We start from the raw sequence: 21,737 nt of genomic DNA, 5'->3' as shown, positions 1-21,737 counted from the left end.
ATTAACATCTGGGATGGTTGAGGGTGAGTAAATGATTTTCAGATTTTCATTTATGGAGGAGAACTATTCCTTTTAACAAAAATGAAGACAAAAACTATTTAGACACTTTCTTGTCAAACTATGTGGAACATGTCCACAGTTAATGTGACTACACCTGTGGCTGAGGGGAACTGACTTCATACATCTGTAACAAATCACTTTTACCAGTTACTTGGCTTTTCTAATGCATGAAATTCATACATTATTAAGGCCGAAACATACTCTAGGCAGGCAAGCATGTGAAAGCAGTCGCTTCTAGCTATACAAGCCAGAATTTGTGCGTTGTTGCATTTATTTATTTTTTTTAACTGCAATTCATATCGCAACACAAGTACCTGTTGCACTCTTAACATTGCAGCAAGGGGCTGTATAGCGGATAGTAGTATGAACTGTTCGCTTCTACTGTTGTCTACTGTGTCAACTACTATGATGTAATGAGAACACAGTCAGCTGCATGTTCATGAGTATTTTAATGTAAAGAATATGCATTTATGCTCTATACTGAATCTAAACTGTAGTATGGTGTGGGACTCAACACGCATTCAGGTCAAAGTGTGCTTTAACGTTGCAATCTACATATGTGCACATGCTATTTCCTAAGGGAAAATGAAAAGTAGAAAAATGTGCACATGGGTTGTAGCTTTGTCAAGGTCTAAGGTTCAGGTGCAGTTGCTCTGGGTCATCCATGTTGCTCTCACAGGTAGATATGTGCTGACCGTTTGTCCCATGACTCTAAGTAGCTGTTTGCCCTCTTGCTGACACTTACTTAAGTATGAGCAAAAAACTTTTCTTAAAACAAAAGGTCATTGCTACCACGCTGTATTGATGTGTTGTAGGCTATTATACATAATAACCTCTATAAAATCTATTCAGAATTGTCATGCTGATAAATCATTCTGTTCGTACTCTGCTGTTACAAAAAAGCAATTAGATACTGCAACTCGTAAATACCAAAGTGTTTTAGGGAGCTGTGATTTCGTGTGTGCTCTATATCACAAAAAGTACCTCATTTTGAGACCCAGCTACCATTACTGTAATGTTATTATTATATTAGCTCATTGAGAAAAACAATGAATATCATATAATTTTTCATGATTATCTTATCATGAAACACCAAAACACACTGCATGATTCCTCTTGGATTCTCTGTTTATTACAATAATGCTTATTCTCCTTTACTGCTTGCTTCCTGTGCCTCCCTGCCATTAGTTGACATTGAAACAGAAAAATACAGTAGAATCAGACCTTTTTTTTCCAACAATGTTCAATGTAAAGCCTTAGATTAAGCAGACTGCAGATCCAATGCCAATAAGCCTCCTTTGCAATTTGAATGAATTGAGTGAAGCCTATAATTACAATTAGCACAGTGTGAACTGCTGATTTAGATCGTACTCAGCAAGAGTAGGTAAATGACGGGTAATGGGGTAATTTGGTATTTAAATTCAAGAACCACCACTTGAGTCAACACTGATTGGTGCAGAGACTTGGAATGCTCTTTACTAATGATGAGGTTATGCAAACATACAATTAAAATGCAGGGTTAAGATGCTAAGATAGATCTCTGGTTTATACCTATTTTACTTTAAAGTGACTATATAAAATAAATGTGTGTTCAGAAGTAGACTTGTATCACATGAAATAATTTTTTTTACCATTGATCATTTTAGTAAAACTTATTTTTTTTCTTTTTAGGATAAATTTGTTATTTATTTAGCTACTCTAGTTTTGATGAGGAACCAAACTTCATTTAGGCCTATAGTTTAATTGATACAGTAATACAGTATTCATTACAGTACTTGCAAGGCAACGCTGTATTTATATCACTCAAATAGCTCAATTGCTATATTCCATTCTAACATTGTTTTGTACAACCCCAATTCCAAAAAAGTTGGGACAGGATGACAAATGCTAATAAAAACAAAAAGAAGTGATTTGTAAAGTATATTCACCATTTGCTAAATTGAAAACACTACAACTACACATTATATGGTGTTTTACCTTGTGATTTCTTTGTTTTGTTTTTTTAATGTACAGTAATTTCAAATCAGATGATTGCAACACACTCCTAAAAAGTTGAGACAGGGGCAATTTAAGACTAATAACAATTTGACAAGTTAAAATAACAAGGCAATGTGAAACAGATATTAAACAGGTGAGGCAATTGTGTCATAATATATAAGGAGCCTCCAAAAACAGCCTAGTCCTTCAAGAGCAAGGATCAATCAAGACTTGTCAATTTGCCAACAGATGCTTCAGCAAATAATCCAGCACTTTGAGAACAATGTACCCCAAAGACAAATTGGAAGGATTTTGGCCATTTCACCCTCTACAGTGCACAATATACTTAAAAGTTTCAAGGAATCTGGTCAAATCTCGGTGCGTAAAGGGCACGACGAAAACCACTTCTATATGCACGTGATCACTGATCCCTCAGACATCACTGTCTTAAAAAAAACATCAATCATCTGTAATGGATATCACGAACATGGGCTTGGAATAACTATAGTAAACCATTCGCCGCTGCATCCAAAGATGCAAGTTAAGACTTTTCTATGCAAAGCAGAAGCCCTACATCAACACTGTCTAGAAGCACTGCCGACTTTTCTGGGCTCGGTCTAATCTTAGATGGAAAGTAGAACAGTGGTTTTTTGGACTGAAGAGTCCATATTTCAAATAGTTTTTAAAAAACACAGCCATCGTGTTCTCCAGGTCAAAGTGGAAAAGGACCATCCAAGCTGTTATTAGCATCAGGTCCAAAAGCTAGTGTCTGTATGGGCCAGGGGTGTGTCAGTGCCCATGGCATGTGTAACTCGCACATCTGTGAGGGCACCATTAATGCAGACAGATATGTACAAATTTTGGAGCAGCATATACTGCCATCCAGCACTGTCTTTTCCAGGGATGTCCCAGAATTTTCAGCAGGACAACTTCAAACCACATACTGGCAGAATAAGCAGAGAGTGCGGGTGCTAGATTGGCCTGCCTGCAGTCCTGACCATCTCCAATTGAGAATGTGTGGTGCATTATGAAGCGCACTATACGGCAACGAAGACCCCTTACAATTGTGCAGCCGAAGACCTGCATAATGGGTGAATGGGGAAAAATTCCACTTTTTAAACTTAACAAACTTGTGTCTTTAATGCCTAAATGCTTAATAAGTGTTATTAGAAGAAATTATGTTTCACTGTGGTAAACACTCGACTGTCCCAACTTTTTTGGAGTGTGTTGCAATCATCTGATTTGAAATTACTGTACATTTTCACAAAAAAATAAATAAATAAATTCACAAGGTAAAACATCATATAATGTTTAGTTGTAGTGCTATCAATATATCAAAGGGTGAATATAATTTACACATCACTCCTTTTTGTTTTTATTAGCATTTTTCATACTGTCCCAACTTTTCGGAATTGGGGTTGTAGATGGCTTCAGCGTTAGATTTTTATAAACATTATACTTAAAGCTACACTATACAAGATTTTTTTTAGAAATGAACAACATTTAATTAATGATCAAGTACACCAACAATCCGTCTTCCAAACCATGTTTTTGCCTTACCATGATTTACTATGGTAAGCCTATACTAATTATTTATATTTTAGAGATGTCGGGACGGATCTGGCGGGAAAATGCATACTTCCATCAGTCGTTCATGCATGTTTCGTCATGTCCGTAAATAAAGAAAAGAAGGTCCAGCTATACAGCACGTGTGTATGTGTTGTGATAGGTGTCGTAGTTTGAAGCTGAAAGCTTGTAGCCACAACACATGAGCAACATTGACCATGGATCAACCAGTCTGGGGAATCCTTTTCAGAGGTGGCGATAACTCCGAGATCATAAAGGATTTAAAACAATCCTAGAGATGGAGTTTTTCCTCGCTTGACAGGTAAAATATTTTATTGGATCGATGTAGTTCTCTTTGCATGGTAGTTCGTTAGACAGCGTTAGCCACTCTAATGGGGCATTTTATAATGCAGTGGTGGCTCAGCGGTCAAGGCTCTGGGTTACTGATCAGAAGGTTGGGGGTTCAAGCCCCAGCACTGCCAAGATGCCACTGTTGGGCCCTTGAGCAAGGCCCTTGACCCTATCTGCTCCAGGGGTGCTGTATCATGGCTGACCCTGCACTCTGACCCCAGCTTAGCTGGGATATGTGAAAAAAAAAAAGAATTTCACTGTATACAAGTGCATCTCAATAAATTAGAATGTTGTGGAAAAGTTCATTTATTTCAGTAATTCAACTCAAATTGTGAAACTCGTGTATTAAATAAATTCAGTGCACACAGACTGAAGTAGTTCAAGTCTTTGGTTCTTTTAATTGTGATGATTTTGGCTCACATTTAATAAAAACCCACCAATTCACTATCTCAAAAAATTAGAATACATCATAAGACCAATAAAAAAAATTTTTTAGTGAATTGTTGGCCTTCTGGAAAGTATGTTCATTTACTGTATATGTACTCAATACTTGGTAGGGGCTCCTTTTGCTTTAATTACTGCCTCAATTCGGCGTGGCATGGAGGTGATCAGTTTGTGGCACTGCTGAGGTGGTATGGAAGCCCAGGTTTCTTTGACAGTGGCCTTCAGCTCATCTGCATTTTTTGGTCTCTTGTTTCTCATTTTCCTCTTGACAATACCCAATAGATTCTCTATGGGGTTCAGGTCTGGTGAGTTTGCTGGCCAGTCAAGCACACCAACACCATGGTCATTTAACCAACTTTTGGTGCTTTTGGCAGTGTGGGCAGGTGCCAAATCCTGCTGGAAAATGAAATCAGCATCTTTAAAAAGCTGGTCAGCAGAAGGAAGCATGAAGTGCTCCAAAATTTCATGGTAAATGGGTGCAGTGACTTTGGTTTTCAAAAAACACAATGGACCAACACCAGCAGATGACATTGCACCCCAAATCATCACAGACTGTGGAAACTTAACAGTGGACTTCAAGCAACTTGGGCTATGAGCTTCTCCACCCTTCCTCCAGACTCTAGGACCTTGGTTTCCAAATGAAATACAAAACTTGCTCTCATCTGAAAAGAGGACTTTGGAACACTGGGCAACAGTCCAGTTCTTCTTCTCCTTAGCCCAGGTAAGACGCCTCTGACATTGTCTGTGGTTCAGGAGTGGCTTAACAAGAGGAATACAACAACTGTAGCCAAATTCCTTGACATGTCTGTGTGTGGTGGCTCTTGATGCCTTGACCCCAGCCTCAGTCCATTCCTTGTGAAGTTCACCCAAATTCTTGAATCGCTTTTGCTTGACAATCGTAAGGCTGCGGTTCTCTCGGTTGGTTGTGCATCTTTTTCTTCCACACTTTTTCCTTCCACTCAACTTTCTGTTAACATGCTTGGATACAGCACTCTGTGAACAGCCAGCTTCTTTGGCAATGAATGTTTGTGGCTTACCCTCCTTGTGAAGGGTGTCAATGATTGTCTTCTGGACAACTGTCAGATCAGCAGTCTTCCCCATGATTGTGTGGCCTAGTGAACCAAACTGAGAGACCATTTTAAAGGCTCAGGAAACCTTTGCAGGTGTTTTGAGTTGATTAGCTGATTGGCATGTCACCATATTCTAATTTTTTGAGATAGTGAATTGGTGGGTTTTTGTTAAATGTGAGCCAAAATCATCACAATTAAAAGAACCAAAGACTTAAACTACTTCAGTCTATGTGCATTGAATTTATTTAATACACGAGTTTCCCAATTTGAGCTGAATTACTGAAATAAATAAACTTTTCCATGACATTCTAATTTATTGAGATGCACCTGTATGTGCAAATGTATAACATGTGATAAATAAATACAATTATTATAATTATATAATGGATTGTGGTACTGCAGTGTTTGATTTCATTTTCGAGGAAGGACAATGGGAATTTATGCTGGTAACAACCCAGTCTCTAAACCAGTTACTACCTTAGTCTATTTGCCTACTAGCTAAGTTATAATAGTTTCCACTGTCTGACTTTATCTGATATGACTAGCAATCCTAATGTCAGTGTTGCCTAACTTTCATAACAATTGAAACAATTGTTTTCAATGAGTCAAAACAACAGAGGAAGATATGCTACTTACCAGCTAATAAGACATATTTTTCGGATATCCGTCTTTTTCTTCCTTTCATTATTTTTTTAATTTACATTTTTTAAGGGAAGGGGCGAGTTTTGTTATCATTAGTGACATTGATAAGCTGATCACCTGTAACCATGCTTACACCGGTTCTCCCCAAACAATCAGATTCATTCACGCAGAAGAGCAGAGCCAAAGCCCAGCTCACCTAATTACCAAAACAGTGTTCCTCCACAAGTAACTTGCAATTCTATGCTTCCACTGCTAGAATGCCAAAAGTTACACAGTGTAGATTTAAGTTTGAAAATAACCATTTGACTTGCATTGTGAGAATAACCATGAAACCATTAAAAATCTAACCAATACAGATGGTATGATTGTCATATTTGTATACTGAAATGTGATTCATCTTCTACTTGCATTTATTTGCATACTGAATTCAATATTCTTTGAGGGCTTGGAAGGACAGCCAGAAGAGCAACACCTCCTCTCCTGGAAGGGAGGGGAGTACGTCATGCCGGGGATTGCCAGTTAGAGAGAGAGAGACATATGCGACCGCTGTGTGTGTGCGTCTATGTGTTTTATGTTATGTTTCAGTTTGTTTATGTCATTAAAGTTCATTGACTGCTCAGCCGGTTCCCACCTCCTCCTTGCCCATCATGAACCTGTTATATAAGCACTGGTATTTCTTTCTGAAAATGAAAATACTTATTACCCAGAAATGTTTTGTTTCTCAGATTTAAGATTCTCCCTCTCAGTCATCTTTAAACGTCATCATTAAAGTTCCTAAAACACAGCCACTAAAATTACTATTAACTCCTAATCCATATAAAAAAATTAAAAAAAATAAAAACATCTAACACTGACTAATAAATGTTTAAAGTTACAACATACCATAAAATAAAACATAACGATCAACTAAGATATATTTGCATATTGATTGATTGATTGATCAAATCAAATGTTACATTTCAGATCTAGCAAGTTAAAAGATTATTTTTTGAATTCAGTTCAAAATGATGGTTACTTTGCAAAAGTGTTTTTCATGAGCTTATGCCATACCAAGAGTCACTATCTGTCGAATTTAAGACTCTTTAATAAGGCACTTTGTAATATTTGATAAGCTTCAGATCCATATCTTATAATAACACCAAAGACTGTAATGCAGCTTAAGATCTTAAGAACTTTCAACAATTAAATCTTAAAAGATGATGTGCAATTTTTCGATGGTAAAATTCTTTCTCATATCCCAGCTTAATATACAAGTTCAACAATAAGTATGCCATTCTAGGTTGATATTACTTAAAAGTGTAAAACTGTGGCATACAAAATTCCATTGTCTTGACCAATGGTGTAAATTTAAGGTGGGGTTATCTGTTTCTACAACCATCAGAAGACTTGGGCAGTTTTCTGGAATCTGTATGATGACAGTGATTATTTAAGCAATTCTGTTTGGTGGAAGAAATTACACACTTTAGTTTAAAACTCAACTTTCACTTTCATCCAAATCACCAAAACTACAATGGCCGATTATGATTTATAAACACATATTTTTTTGCACTATACTCACATGCTGCCATGTTATGATATCGAGACACTTTTACTACAATGCATCTTTTGAAAAACGATAAATTTTAACACTTGTATTACAGACTCACCTACATTTACATACATATTCCAATGTTATTTGCTTCCACGGTAGCTCACCTGATAAGAGCGTTGGACTTTGGACTTGGAAGTACGCTGTTCGAGACCTGTCAAGAACTAAAGCTAACGTGATACGAGAGTGTCATAGAAGTGACAAGAAATGACGTGGCTGCCTTAGAAAATTTGCTTTTTATTTTGCATTTTGTTTTTGGACCCTATCGGTTAGGTTTAGGCATTGGTCAAGGGTAAGGATGTCTGTTTGTATCTACCTCTCTTTTGATTTTAGATCACTATTGGTCAGGTTTAGGTTAAAGTTTTAGGTTAGGGAGGTATGTTTTACTTATTAAAACCTCCATCTACTATTCACCCTAAAAACCTCGCCTGATTACGACACCATTTCACTTGCTTTTGGCACCCCCTGCTGGACATTTCACAGGGAAACTACAGCCAAACCTGTAATAAGGCATGTTATTTCATTCTGCAAATGAAACGTCACGTAATGTTCATGAGATCAGGCTGAAATTATGGATGCATTTTTATTAATATGTGGATTAAAGGTGCTTTAGCTAAACTACTTTACAGTTTCGCTAAATTTTGCCTGACTTGGGCACTGAATTAGACTATGCCTTTTCATCGAAACTCCAACCTACAATAAAATAGCCAATGTTAAAACCCAAATATTAGCAAACGTGCAAAATTATTTACAGGCACTTCTGATTGGCAAGGTTTCTTATAGGCTAAAAAAAGCATGGGTTGCTCCCCTGACTCTTTTTTTGTTTCACTATTTACATAACCTAGGACTGACACTGAAGTAGTAGGGACATATTATGCATGGTATTCCAAGAACATCGCTCACAGCTCCTTAAAAGAAACCAACAGACTGAAAAATATTCATCAAAATATTTCACATGAATCTAAAAAGGCACCACCATCTTATTACACAGGCACAAAAAGGGGACTCCACTGACAGTAATCTTCACTGCAGTAAGCATTTTGAACCACGAATAAACTCACTTAATACTTTGCATGATGTATGATAAATAATCACTGCACTCCTAAACTAATGAAATGCAGGCTTTTATCATCTATCACTCTTGGTTTTACCTTTTCTCTCCCTTGTACCACTCGAAGATGGGAGAGGGGACAGCTGCTGCCTCACATCTCAGCAGAGCCATCTGACCGGGTCGAACTCCGTGACTTTTCATCTCATGGATTGCTGGAGGATCTGCAAAATAAAATAAAAACTGAGATGATTGAGGGGAAGAGTGAACATGCATAACAAGTCAACCCAAACAAACTAACCCTCTGAGGCTGAGTGGAAAAGCCTTCTAAAATCCAGTGTTTTGATTTACTAATCGTGTGAATGGCAGAAATAAATTAGCAAGAAGGTTGAGAGTGGTCAACACGTGCAAATCTTATGGGTGCACTGCTGAGAAATACCATTTATCCCAAGGGTTTGAGAAATGAAATTAACTGCTCGGTGATAAATTGTTTAATGGCTGTTCAAAGGCTGGGGAGCCGAGGAAGGTGCTCTGAACATGTGCATGTAAAATGAGGGTTCTTTCATGTTCACAAATGCAGTGCAAATCTCTTTGAGCAAGCTTTAAGTACAGGGCATTTTTATTTTTCCAGCCAGCTAAAAAGTAACAACATGCTCAATAGAGAAAAAAAGAGATAATCATACATAAATTATCATTGTATATTATTTCTTATGACATTATTCAAATGTGTTCAAATACAAAATGACATTTGGCTTTTAAAGAAACCACACCAAACTTAACATACTGTACATACAAATAAATCAACTATGTATAGAATACCAAGTTGAACAAGGTATATAAAAAATAGAAAATAACTGCCTTCAAGGAGGTGATCCACTTATGTCTTTCTAGCTAGCGTTAAATTACTTGCAATGTCTGAATTTGAGTGGGGGACATTTATATTCCAGGCAACTCAGTCTTTGAAAATCACCTGCGAGTTATTGAGGTCTGTGTTCAGACTATTTTTTCCTGATTGAATTTCTGACATTCTTTTCCATGACCCCACAGTTGAAGGTATGAAGTTCTCCAGGCCTTCTCTGTAATACGTTTCATGTTATCTGAAAGCTGAAAAAAAATAAATAAATTCCACTATTGTGGTGAGAACAGTAACATTCCCCGATTTTAAAGAATGATGTTCTCAGACTTTAGGCTCTGTAGCTAAACCAAATATTTATGACACATAATATAAAATATATGATGGTATAAGCTTCTGAACATTGCACATGGAAGCAAATAATCAATTATTTCTTCTATTTTTCAACATATGTTATTGTGAGATTTATATTGTTTCACATATCATGGAAACTCACTCATCTGCAGCATTTAAAGACCCCATAAAATTAAAATCAACGCTTTGTGGCACTCAACTAGTCGGTTAGCTTAGAAGCCATTAATATGCTAGTGTACGCCTAAACTTTGACAACATTCACTTAGCAGATATACAAATTTAATATGTACAGTCTCTCTCTTCCAGGAATACAGACCAAAAATATTGATGACTCACACTGCAATCACTCATTTTGTCCAATGCTCTAGAATGAGAATACCACCTGCCACTGTATATCGATAGCAATTAGCAAACCATGAGCTATGTTTGGGCTAACATGTTGACATGCAAAAGTATATTATACAGTATATCTAAATGTCAGTAGTATGGTAGAATGCTATTCCGAACATAGCTATATTAATGGTTGTGACGTCAACAAAAGGCTATAGATTGCCATTTTAAAAGAAAGCTATTAACCATTTTTTTATTTCATTCTAACCAGTTACCATTTGGAAAGGAGGCTGTGGAATGGCAGAACTGTAATTAAAAAATACAGTTTCTGCTCAGAACAAACCGAAATGACAAACCTTTTAGTCCCTGATTCTGATGTTTGGAAATAACTGAGTAGTGTAGGGAGACCGACTTGATTTCGCTTCATTCACAATGTGTTTGAAGTGGGTGGTCGATGCATAGCTTTTTTGGTGCGCTTAGTATGCCCCAATTCTCTAATTGGTGGAACAATCCGCTTCAGGATCATGGATAGTGTAGTTCTTCACTAGAATTTGCTCTATTAAGCTGGCTGGGCGATATGGACTTTTTTTTTTTTTTTTTTTTTATTGCTCAATATTAATATTTATCATTTACATTAATGGTGAAGGAAATGCATTCCAAATGTTTGTTAGACCTCAAGAATGCCAAACTTCTTGCGTTTTCAGTGACCTGATCGTCTACATGTAGAACACTGCATAAATATAAAACATTACTCTAAAGTAATTTCTCTTATTAAAGTAATTTCATAAATTATTTATCCTATCATTTGAGGATTGTTTTTCAAGAATGTTTTATCGCCCAGCCCTATAAACACGATAAAAAATAAATAATAATAATAAATTAAAAAAAATACGTTAAATTTACGCAGACTGATGGCTCAACACAAGCCATCAATTTCATCAATTAAAAATCTCAGAGCTCACGGTAGGTCTCTTTTTAAAGGTTAATAAGTTATCATTAAAAAAATCTATTCACCTAAGGAGAAAATTAATGGGATATTTACCCCTGGAACCCGACGGTTGCTGTCTGTTGCTGTCTATTGGCCCTTCGATATGTCCTACCCCAAATTCCTGTTTCAACATGAAATACATCAATACAGGAAATAAAACTGTGCTAATCAAGCCAATTCATGCTGACTTTAAAAAAAATATAATATCATCTAACCTACACTCTCACAGTGAAATCGTAATTATTCATACGACTTTTCTAAATTTAGCTAATTTGTATGATATCATACGACTGCACTCGAATGAATTCATATGACTTTCACTATAGCCAATGACGTCGCTGGCATCGTTTCCATCTAATACACGACAGTTACTTGCTTCTGTCAAACACAACAGCTTCCTATCATGTTTACACACTCTACTGATCGGTTAGGTTTAGATAAGGGGTTTGGGTAAGAGCATAATATTAATAAGCATGTCCTTAATGCCTCGTGCACAAAACTCGCATTTACTTCCGCATTAGATATCTGGACATTTGCACGTGATGAAATCTTACAAATTTATACGAACAAACAAGTACAAAATCATACTAAATAGCCAACTCGTAAAATATGTACACATTTTCATGAGACTGGGTTGCATCTAACAGTAAACGCTAGAAAAGATCTTCTCATGCTTCTAATACGAATTGAAATACAACAATGTGAGACAGAAACATTTGTCACTGATGATTAAAAAACTAAATCCACTTCAGACTGAAACCATGCAAGCATTATAAAGTATATGAATATCCATCCCCACAATCGCTGCGTTAAAATGTATTGTTCTGATACTGTGTTGTTCATCATTCCTTCACACTCCAATCTCAAGGGAAGGTTTGAAAATAGCAGTGTGACACATCAAAACAGCTTGAATGCAGAGTTTTGTAAAAGTATCTGCTTTTGTTGAAAGGAAGTCTGTTTGTTCCAAATAAGAGGCAACTGATGACTCTTGTGCTTTGGCTGGATCATGCACTTTCAATGCAGACATCAGGCCATGAGACTGCCCAAGGAGACTTACATAGCTCCACAGTTTCACACATGCAAGCTTGCATAAGATTTAAGGATAACATAAAATAACAGATTAAAGGGATGCATTGCCGATGACAAAGGCAAGGGCACATGAATGCCGACTCCAAGCCTATAATATATATGTGCAGGGAGAAAGCTAAGAGACCAGAGAGGAATGTGACACATGCTAATGTAATTCAATTAAACATTTAATAAAGGATTCCCTTGCGACATGATCTACATTAAAAACAGTTAGTTCAGTATGTTCTCCATCTACAATCATACTCAATAAATTGACTTCAGGTGTCAAAAGCAATTTACAATACATGGAAATGCTGATTTAGAACTGTCAGTCTATGCACAGCAAAAAATTTCAGCATTTCAAATGAGGTGTCAGGTGCTATGAATGTGTCAAGATTTGTGATGGCAAAAGCCCTGTTGCTAAAGTTTAGAATGTTATGGAAAACTGAATCTACAGCACTGCTCACTTCAAACACTTGCCACAGTACCTGACATTTTGGTTGTGAGGGAGTCAAAATATTTGATATCTTCTCTAGCCTGTTAATCACTTAGCTTACTTAAAATGGATTTGGATGCTATAATACACCATTCCTAGGCAGAACTAGAAAATTATCTGCATATAGAGCCAGTGCGAGTGAATCCAAGTGTGCATTTCCTAGTAACCATCTGAATGTGTATGTGCATGCTTACAAGCTGGAAAACGCCTACATACTGAAGGTTACACAACTGGATTTCAAGTTAATTCAGCTAAGGTGTTTTGCACATAAAAACAGAGATTTGACAGGGGCTTGAATGTGTTGAGGTTGAGATATGGTATGTCTCATTCATCACAGATTTGACCTGTATTGTAAGCTATTGGCAGGCCTTGGCTGGCTGCGTAATAACACAAGAGAAGCTGGCTCTGATGTACATCTAGTATTTAACAAACCACTGCATCTATCTTCACTGAGGGATGATCCAGATCATTATAAAGCTGCATTAGCGAGAACTGCCCAGGGAGGAAAATAAAGCATTAGCCACCACTGCAACCACAACTCTTCACATTAATTAAAATCTTTGAGTACATATACTGCAGTGATAACGGGTCCAGTGGGATACAATTCAAGCAAGTCATCTAATTTCAAACATCACAATATTTCAAAGCAGAATAGAAGTGAATGTATCAGCTTGTCTTCTGATAAATTTGGATCTCTCCTGTATTGTTTGTGTGAGCTCATTCTCAAACACATCACAAAACTATTCCCTAAATGAGAATAAAACACCTTAAAAAGCATCTTTATTTAGTAAAGTAACAAAAAGTAACAAAGTTGTACAGTTAAATCTGAAGAGGGTAGTATACTAGTACAGCCAAAAGCCAAAAATAATGTTTCCAAACAGGTTTGCTGAACACCCCCCATATCTTCCATTGGGCAAGTATACCAACACAATCTCACTGCGAAATCGTCAGGATTCGTATGACTTTTCTAAATTTGGCTAATTCATATAATATCGTTCGACTGCCCTCGTTTGAATTTCTACGACTTTCACTACAGCCAATGACGTCGCTGGACATCGTTTCCATCTAATACGTGACAATTACTTGCTTCTGTCACACACAACAGCTTCCTCATGTTTACACACTCTACTGACTGGTTAAGTTTAAATAAGGGGTTTGGGTAAGGGCATAATATTAATAAGTATGTCCTTAACGCCCCGTGCGCGGAACTCACGCTAACTTCCGCATTACACATCTGGGAATTTACACGTGATGAAATCGTATGAGTTTATGCAAACAACAACGTGCAAGACCATACGAAATAGCCAACTCGTAAATTATGAACAAATTTTCATGAGATCGGGTAAAGTATACAAATAGTCTTGTACCTTTTTCTTTTTGTCTCATTTTCAAATACTTCTTTGCTTAAAATCAAAGTTTGTAATGTTGTGATTCTCCTCAGAGCTAGTTGGTTTGGTTCATGGCTCAGAACTCTTTTATGAAGAATTTTATGAAATTCCTATGGAAGTAATGCATGTAATACAAAAACATTTCTGAACGGAGACGTCTGAAAAAGTGTGAGGGCACTGTTGTGCTCTATATCTCATAGTTGTCTGTGCATATTAAACTGGGATAGGAGAAATTATTTTAACTTTGAAAAATGAGAGGTCACGTGACGCCATGCGAGGATCGGACGTGAACGGTGAGCTCTGCGCACTTTGCTAGTTTTAATACCTTTTATGTCATAAACTGGTGAGATTCGATACACTTTGTTCCATAACTACTTTAGGAGGACAATATGTCAAAGAATTCAAAATCCTTGGGCTCTGGAGACATAAAAGACACTTACGTGCTCAAGCTGACGCTCCCGTGCAGGCCCTGAGCCGAGGAGTCGATTTAGTCGGGGAAGTGCGGCGAGAGATGTTGAACATGTCGGCAATGCTGAAGAAGGTCGCTGCTGACTTGGAGGATCTTGCTGTGATACATCGGTCGATCACTGCCATGGAGGCAAAATTTACTGATGTGGTCACAAGAGTGGGGGATGTCGAGAAATGGATCGATTATCTGGAGTCATCGGAGAGGGAATTATCTGCTAATCCACTAGCGACCAAGGTGGATTTAGAGCTGGGAGAAGTTGGAGGACATGGAAAACCGTAGCCGGTGGAATAATGTCCATATCGTGGGGGTTCTGGAGGGAGAGGAGGGACAGGATAAGGTGAAATTCGACAAAGCAGGCCATAAGCTGGAAATCGAGTGAGCTCACGGGGTTCTGGTTTGGCAATCCCCTGAGGGACACAGGCTCTGATCAATTCTGGCCAAATTTCTGAGATCATCCGATAAAGATCTTGTGTTACGTGAAGCGAGGAGTAAAGAAAGGCTTTCTCGGAAGAACCACAGCATTTTCTTATTACCAGACTTTGCGAATTCGACAAGAGAGAAACATGATCGATTCAAGAAATGCAAGAACCTTTTACATCAACGGAAGATCACTTTTGCACTGATATTCCTGACCAAATTGAGAATAGATGCTAAGGATGGCCGTAAAACTTTCACATGCCCACAGCAAGCGATGTCCTTCATAAAGTCAGTGGAGTGAGTAAGACACTCTGTGGTACTCACGTTGCAGCCGAATGGATCGGCTCACTGTTGACTGACTTGACTGTTTGAAGATTCTGCGCGCTCTTTTTGTGCTGGTTCCGCCTAGTGGCTGGAGTTTATTTTGTAGAGCAACATATCTTCGGGACGGTTTTGTGAATGAATCTACACGCACTTTGTGCTTAGTCCGCCTATTGGCTGGAGTTTATTTTGTGGAATATTTCTGGCTAAGTCATTGGAGTGAGTAAGTCATTTGCTTGCACTCATGTTGCAGCCGAATGGACTGGCTCACTGAACATTTGTTTGACTGACTGAAGGCTAGAGTTTATTTTGTAGAATAATACACATTTAGGACAAGTTTATGGATGAAGCTATATGTTCTTTGTGTTTATTCTGCCTATTGGCTGGAGTTTGTTTTATAGATTATCTTTTGCTATGTAATTCTGTCTCAAAATTTTTATAGAAACACCGGACTTGAGCAATCTGACGGCAAAGTTGTCACGGGGCTCTCGTAGGCGTACATAGACTGTTTGAGTTTGGTGGGATGGACACCAGTTGGCGATTTCGTGCGTGGGGTTAATGCGCACGCTTTTTCTTTTTTCTTTTTGTTTGGTGCTGGGGAATGTTTGGGGTTTAACTGTTGCACTAATGTTGGAATGTGGTCTTTATAATCCTGTTTTTGACACACAATCTATTTTTTCTTATATATCAAAATGTCAAATGTTAATATGAGTGGATTGTCTCTCTCCACGTGGATTGTCTCTCTCCACGTGGGTTGGGGCACCCCATAAAAAGAAGGAAGGTTATTTCTCTTCTTAAGCGTAAGAAATATGATATAGTGTTTCTTCAAGACATGCATATTTCCATGCAGGAAGCTGAAAAATGTGGAAAGATATGGGGTGGGCATTTTTTTTATAGTGCTGGCTCGAGTAAGAGCAGGGGAGTACCGATAAGCAAACATCTACAATTCAAATGTCTCAAACAGACTAAAGATAAATTAGGAAGAGTCATTATTGTTTTAGCTGAAATTCAGGGACAAAGTCTTATTTTGGCGAATATTTATGCACCTAACTTTGATGATAAGGGCTTTTTTATAGATCTTGAAGGGATGTTGCAAGCCGCTGGCACCCCTCATGATATAATACTGGGAGGAGACTTTAATCTTTTGATGGACTCAGTCCTTGATCATAGTGAAGCAAAAGTGTGCAAGCCCCCTAGAGCAACAGGGACGCTTCACAGGATGTGTAAAAATCTTGGTCTTACAGATATTTGGAGACTTTTGAACCCATCTGGCAGGGAATATACATTTTTTTCTTCAGTCCATAAGATTTTCTCTAGAATAGATTTATTTATTTATTTATTTATTTTTTAATCTAAGTCCCTCATTTCATCTGTTGTTGATTGCTCAATTGGAAACATTTTAGTCTCAGATCACACCCTGGTGTGTTTAGAGGTGTTGCCACATACGGAGAAAAAGAAATCATATAGTTGGTGCTTTAATGTATCCCTTTTGCAAAATCCTGAATTCCAACAAATGTTAAAGGCTGAAATCAATGTCTATATGGAGACCAACCGGTCTTCAGTATCCTCTGTGGGCGTGGCTTGGGAGGCACTTAAGGTGGTTCTTAGGGGCCAGATCATACAGTATCCTCATTCACCAAAAAATCCAAAGCACAAGAACTAGTGGAATTGGAAGGGAATATTAAAAGTGCCGAGGCAGAGCTGAAGCACCAAATCTCATCTAATGGCCTCAGAGAATTGACCCGATTGAAATACAGATATAATACTATTTTGTCGTGGAAGGTGGAGTTTTGGTTATTCAGGGAAAGACAGTCATACTTTGAGTCGGGGGACAAGGCAGGGAAGCTTCTGGCTAGATATATAAAACAGAGAGAGTCTTTTCTACCATTCCCTCAGTGAAATCTGCTGGTGGTGAAATATTTACCTCAGCCACTGATATTAATAATGCTTTTAATGAATTATATCTTCATCTCTATAGTTCCTCGTCTTCATCTACTGATGATGATATTAGAAACTTTGTGGAACCATTAGAACTTCCTAAACTGACAACTGAGCAAAAAAAATTCTCTTGATTCTGAGATAACCTTGGAGGAGCTTGGCAAGGTAATTAAGGCCTTGCCTACAGGCAAGGCTCCGGGGCTAATTTCTTAGATCTTATACTACAGATCTGGCTCCACATTTGCTATTAGTTTATACGGAATCATTAAAGAATGGAAAGCTTCCGCCAACCATGACACAAGCCCGGATCAGTCTGATTCTTAAAAAGTACAAAGATCCAAGTGAGTGTAAGAGTTACCGTCTAATTTCCCTGATCCAGCTAGACGTTAAAATATTTGTCAAAAATTTTGGCTAACCAATTAAGTAAAGTTATGACAAGTCTTCTACACATAGATCAGGTGGGGTTTATTCGGGGCCGTAGCTCTTCTGATAACATTAGGCGTTTCATCAATATCATGTGGTCAGTGGAGAATGATCAGACTCCGGTCGCTGCCATCTCACTTGATGCCGAAAAACCGTTTGATATGGTAGAATGGGATTATCTTTTAAGATTTTGGAAATGTACAGGTTTGGGAATACTTTTATTGGATGGATTAAGTTACTTTATAGACACCCGGTAGCGGCGGTACAAACATCTGGATTAATTTCAGATTATTTTACTCTGGATAGGGGTACCTGGCAGGGTTGCCCTCTTTCCCCATTATTGTTCTGTCTTGCCCTGGAACCATTAGCAGCTGCGATAAGAAAGGAGGAGGATTTCCAGGGGTGATGGTGGGAGGTGTGGAGCATAAGCTTTTGCTTTACGCAGATTATATTTTATTATTCATCTCCGACCCTACCAGATCTATGCCTTGCCTCCACAGAATTATTAATTCCTTTTCTAAATTCTCAGGATACAGGGTTAATTGGTCAAAATCCAAAGCTTTGGCTCTGACAGTATACTGCCCGGTAACGGCTTTTCAGCTGGGTGCCTTCCAGTAGCCAAAACAGGGCATTAAGTATTTGGGAGAGTTAATTTTGACCCTTTAATAAAAAGTTTTTCGAGCGATGTAGGCAGGTGGGCTTCATTACATTTATCTATGATTGGGAAGGTTAATGTTATTAAAATGAATTGTATTCCAAAATTCAACTACCTGCTACAGTCTCTCCCTATAGATTTTCCCCTCTCTTATTTCAAGCAATTTGATAGCATAGCGAAGTCCTTCATTTGGAATGGAAAACATCCCAGATTACATTTCAGTAAATTGCATAGGCCGAAATACATAGGTGGGCTAGGCCTACCCAAGATTTTGTTTTATTATTATGCATTTGGTCTCAGACATTTGGCTCATTGGTCGCTTCCACCTGAGAGAGCCCCTCCCTGGTTTTATATTGAACAGGAAGTTCTTGCCCCTATTTTGCCATTGCAAAGCCTTTCTATCAAACTAATCAGAGAAGTTAAGTTGCATCCCGTTATCTCGCATTTGCACTCGGTATGGACAAAAGTGTCCAGAGTGTTTTATTCGGACATTTATTTAAATGTTGCCTCAAGCATATGGCTGAACCCAAAATTATGTATAAATAAGTCCCCTTTCTGCTGGTCAGAGTGGATTGTGAGGGAGGTTAATATACTCTGTGACGTACATGAGATTGGAGTGTTGAGATCCTTTGAAAATATGGTTCAATATTTTGGGATTCCCAGGTCTCAATTCTTCAGGTAATTACAGCTGTGCCATCTACTCTGTACTATTTTTGGGAGTAGCATACACCCCCTTAAAGCGGCAGATACTCTGGGAGTGGTGATTAATGCTTTTGGAAAAGGTCATGAGGCATCAGTGTATTACTCCCTGCTAATTCAGAATCTGGGGGACGGAGCTTTAACTTCTATCAATAGATTATGGGAGAAAGATTTAAACTTGGTATTGGAGGAGGGACTGTGGGCTAGGATTTTAAAAAATATCAAGCCTACACCTAGAGATGCAAGGGTGCGTCTTATGCAATTTAAGATTTTACATAGATTCTATTGGACCCCCTCTAGATTGTAAAGACACACCCACCTGCTGGCAATGCCAATCAGAAGATGGAGACACAACCCATGTTTTTTGGTGGTGTGTTAAGATCCAAGAATTTTGGTTGAAGGTTCAGATTTTGAAGACTCAAATTACATTTTGCCCCAGACTCTGTATTTTAGGCGATGGGGCGATCATTAATATAGGGGATAAGCACATAAAAAATTGGGTCCTAGTGAGTGTTGTGATCGGCAGACAGATTGTTCTAAGGGGATGGAAGTCGACTGGAGTGCCCTCATTTCAAGAGTGGTGCACAGAGATGGGTAGGATGGCGGCATTCAAGGAAATGTCATGTAGAAGGCTGGGGAACTTAAATTAATTTGATGGGAAATGGGGCAGCTATTTGGCCTTCTTGGAGGGCTCTTGGGGAGGGGCAGTGGAGAGAGAAGTATAGTTTTAAATGTGTGTGATTATTATTTGTGAGTGTGTGTGTGTTTGTGTGTGTGTGTGTGTGTGTGTGTGTACTCATGTGTGACCACAGGGATGTTTGTTGAGGGTCAGGGTGGGGATTGGGAGGGGTAATAGTGGGGGTTAAATGTTGATTCTGTGAATAAATGTTTTGCTATTCTTTGTCAATTGTATGAATCAATAAAAACTGTTAATCAGAAAAAACTTTGAAAAATGACACTTCACCTTTAATAATGATGATTATACGTTGTCAAAAGGGATTCAATATTTGTGATAAATTTAGCACTCAAATGAAATAAGGGGCATGAGTCCTAATAAGATATCCAGTCAATGAATGGAGAGAAAATTCCCTATTAAACCCACATTCATAGCTTCTAAAATTCAATTACATTGGTCGTTTAAGGCCTTTTCATTATGGGAATCATATACCTGGATTGGCTAATGCAAAAAAAAAAACAAAAAAAACAATGTCAAAATCATGAAAGCCCTAAAATCCATAATTTACAGGCTCCATAACAGAAGAGAGCAACTGTAAATCATTGGTGAGTTTCTAAGCTCCTACCAGATGGGAGGGTCTCAAAATAGCAGAGTTGGCATGAAAAATGGATGCTGTGGAGCTTACTGTTTGACAAATTTGCCAGTTGCGGCTTGATCACAAATGCAAATTAAAATGACAAGGCAGAGATTATGTTTGAGAATACCTGTGAACACAGTACCTCACAAATCGGTGAATACATCAATACGTGCCAACAGGGTTCCCTTTGGTTCAGCGTCTTTGTGATCCTTCTTTTATGCTCAAATTTGACAAGTACAAAAAAGCAGGTTGACTAACTCAAACAGACTGCTATTGAATGAAATATTAATATTGTTGGGATAAATCTAAGCTTTGTGTAATTTGTGTCAAACTTCTGAATATCAGCACTAGTTCAAGTTATTGAATGAATATTCTAGGTTCAAGTTAAGCTCAGTCGACAGCATTTGTAACATAATGTTTATAACCACAAAAAATTATTTTGATTCGTCCCCCCTTTTCTTAAAAAAAAAAATAATTTTTTTTAAAAAAAAAATGCAAAATTCAAACTTTTTTGGAGGCACTTAAATGGAAGTGAATAGGGCCAATCCATAAACATTATAATACACACTGTTACAGCTACAAGACGTATCCGCGTGAACATGAGTATGAGTTTAGTGTGATAAAATTGCTTACTAATCTATTCTGTGTAAAGTTATTTCCAATTTTACAACTTTGTTACAGTAAAAAAAAAAATCAGTAATTTTAAAAGTAAACTGTAAAAATGGTACAGTAAAAAAATATGCGTTAATAGTGGTGGTGGCGTAGTTGGCTAAAGCACATAACTGGTAATCAGAAGGTTGCTGGTTCAATCCCCACAGCCATCACCATTGTGTCATTGAGCAAGGCACTTAACTCCAGGTTGCTCCAGGCGGATTGTTCCTGTAATAACTGCACTGTAAGTCGCTTTGGGTAAAAGCGTCTGCCAAATGCATAAATGTAATTTGTTAATGGGTAGTTACCTTAAAATATATGGTAAAAAAAATTATAATATATTTAAAAAGACAATATATGAAATTTTACGGTAAAATATTGTAAAAATTAAAAAATTTTGACCGTAAAATTGTTTTTAAGTATGATTTTACAGTATAATTAATGATAAAAATTACGGTAAAAACCAATAATCGGGCATTCCCAGAATTCCTTGAGTGACCCTTCACAATTCATTATATTTTATGGGAATTGTTATTTTTCTTCTTATTTTTAATAAGAACCACAGCTGCTGGTAATTTAATTTAACTGAATTTATTTTTACAGTGTAACATGATGACGTAACAGTGGA

General features: G+C 37.6%; 1 protein-coding gene across 2 annotated transcripts in view; it reads right to left on the bottom strand.

Annotated features, from left to right (window-relative positions):
- LOC127448720 (neuronal growth regulator 1-like) overlaps positions 1–21,737 on the bottom strand; it is a 219,094-nt gene that overhangs the window by 83,005 nt on the left and 114,352 nt on the right. For both annotated transcript variants that reach the window (XM_051711476.1, XM_051711475.1), the window contains exon 5: positions 8,850–8,970. In XM_051711476.1, the coding sequence (XP_051567436.1) occupies positions 8,850–8,970 (121 nt within the window). The remainder of the gene's footprint in view (positions 1–8,849; positions 8,971–21,737) is intronic.

The sequence above is a fragment of the Myxocyprinus asiaticus genome, chromosome 12 (genome assembly GCF_019703515.2).
Source record: "Myxocyprinus asiaticus isolate MX2 ecotype Aquarium Trade chromosome 12, UBuf_Myxa_2, whole genome shotgun sequence".
Taxonomy (NCBI): domain Eukaryota; kingdom Metazoa; phylum Chordata; class Actinopteri; order Cypriniformes; family Catostomidae; genus Myxocyprinus; species Myxocyprinus asiaticus.
Note: the sequence above shows the minus strand (reverse complement) of the source record. Positions and strands in the feature narration are given on the sequence as shown.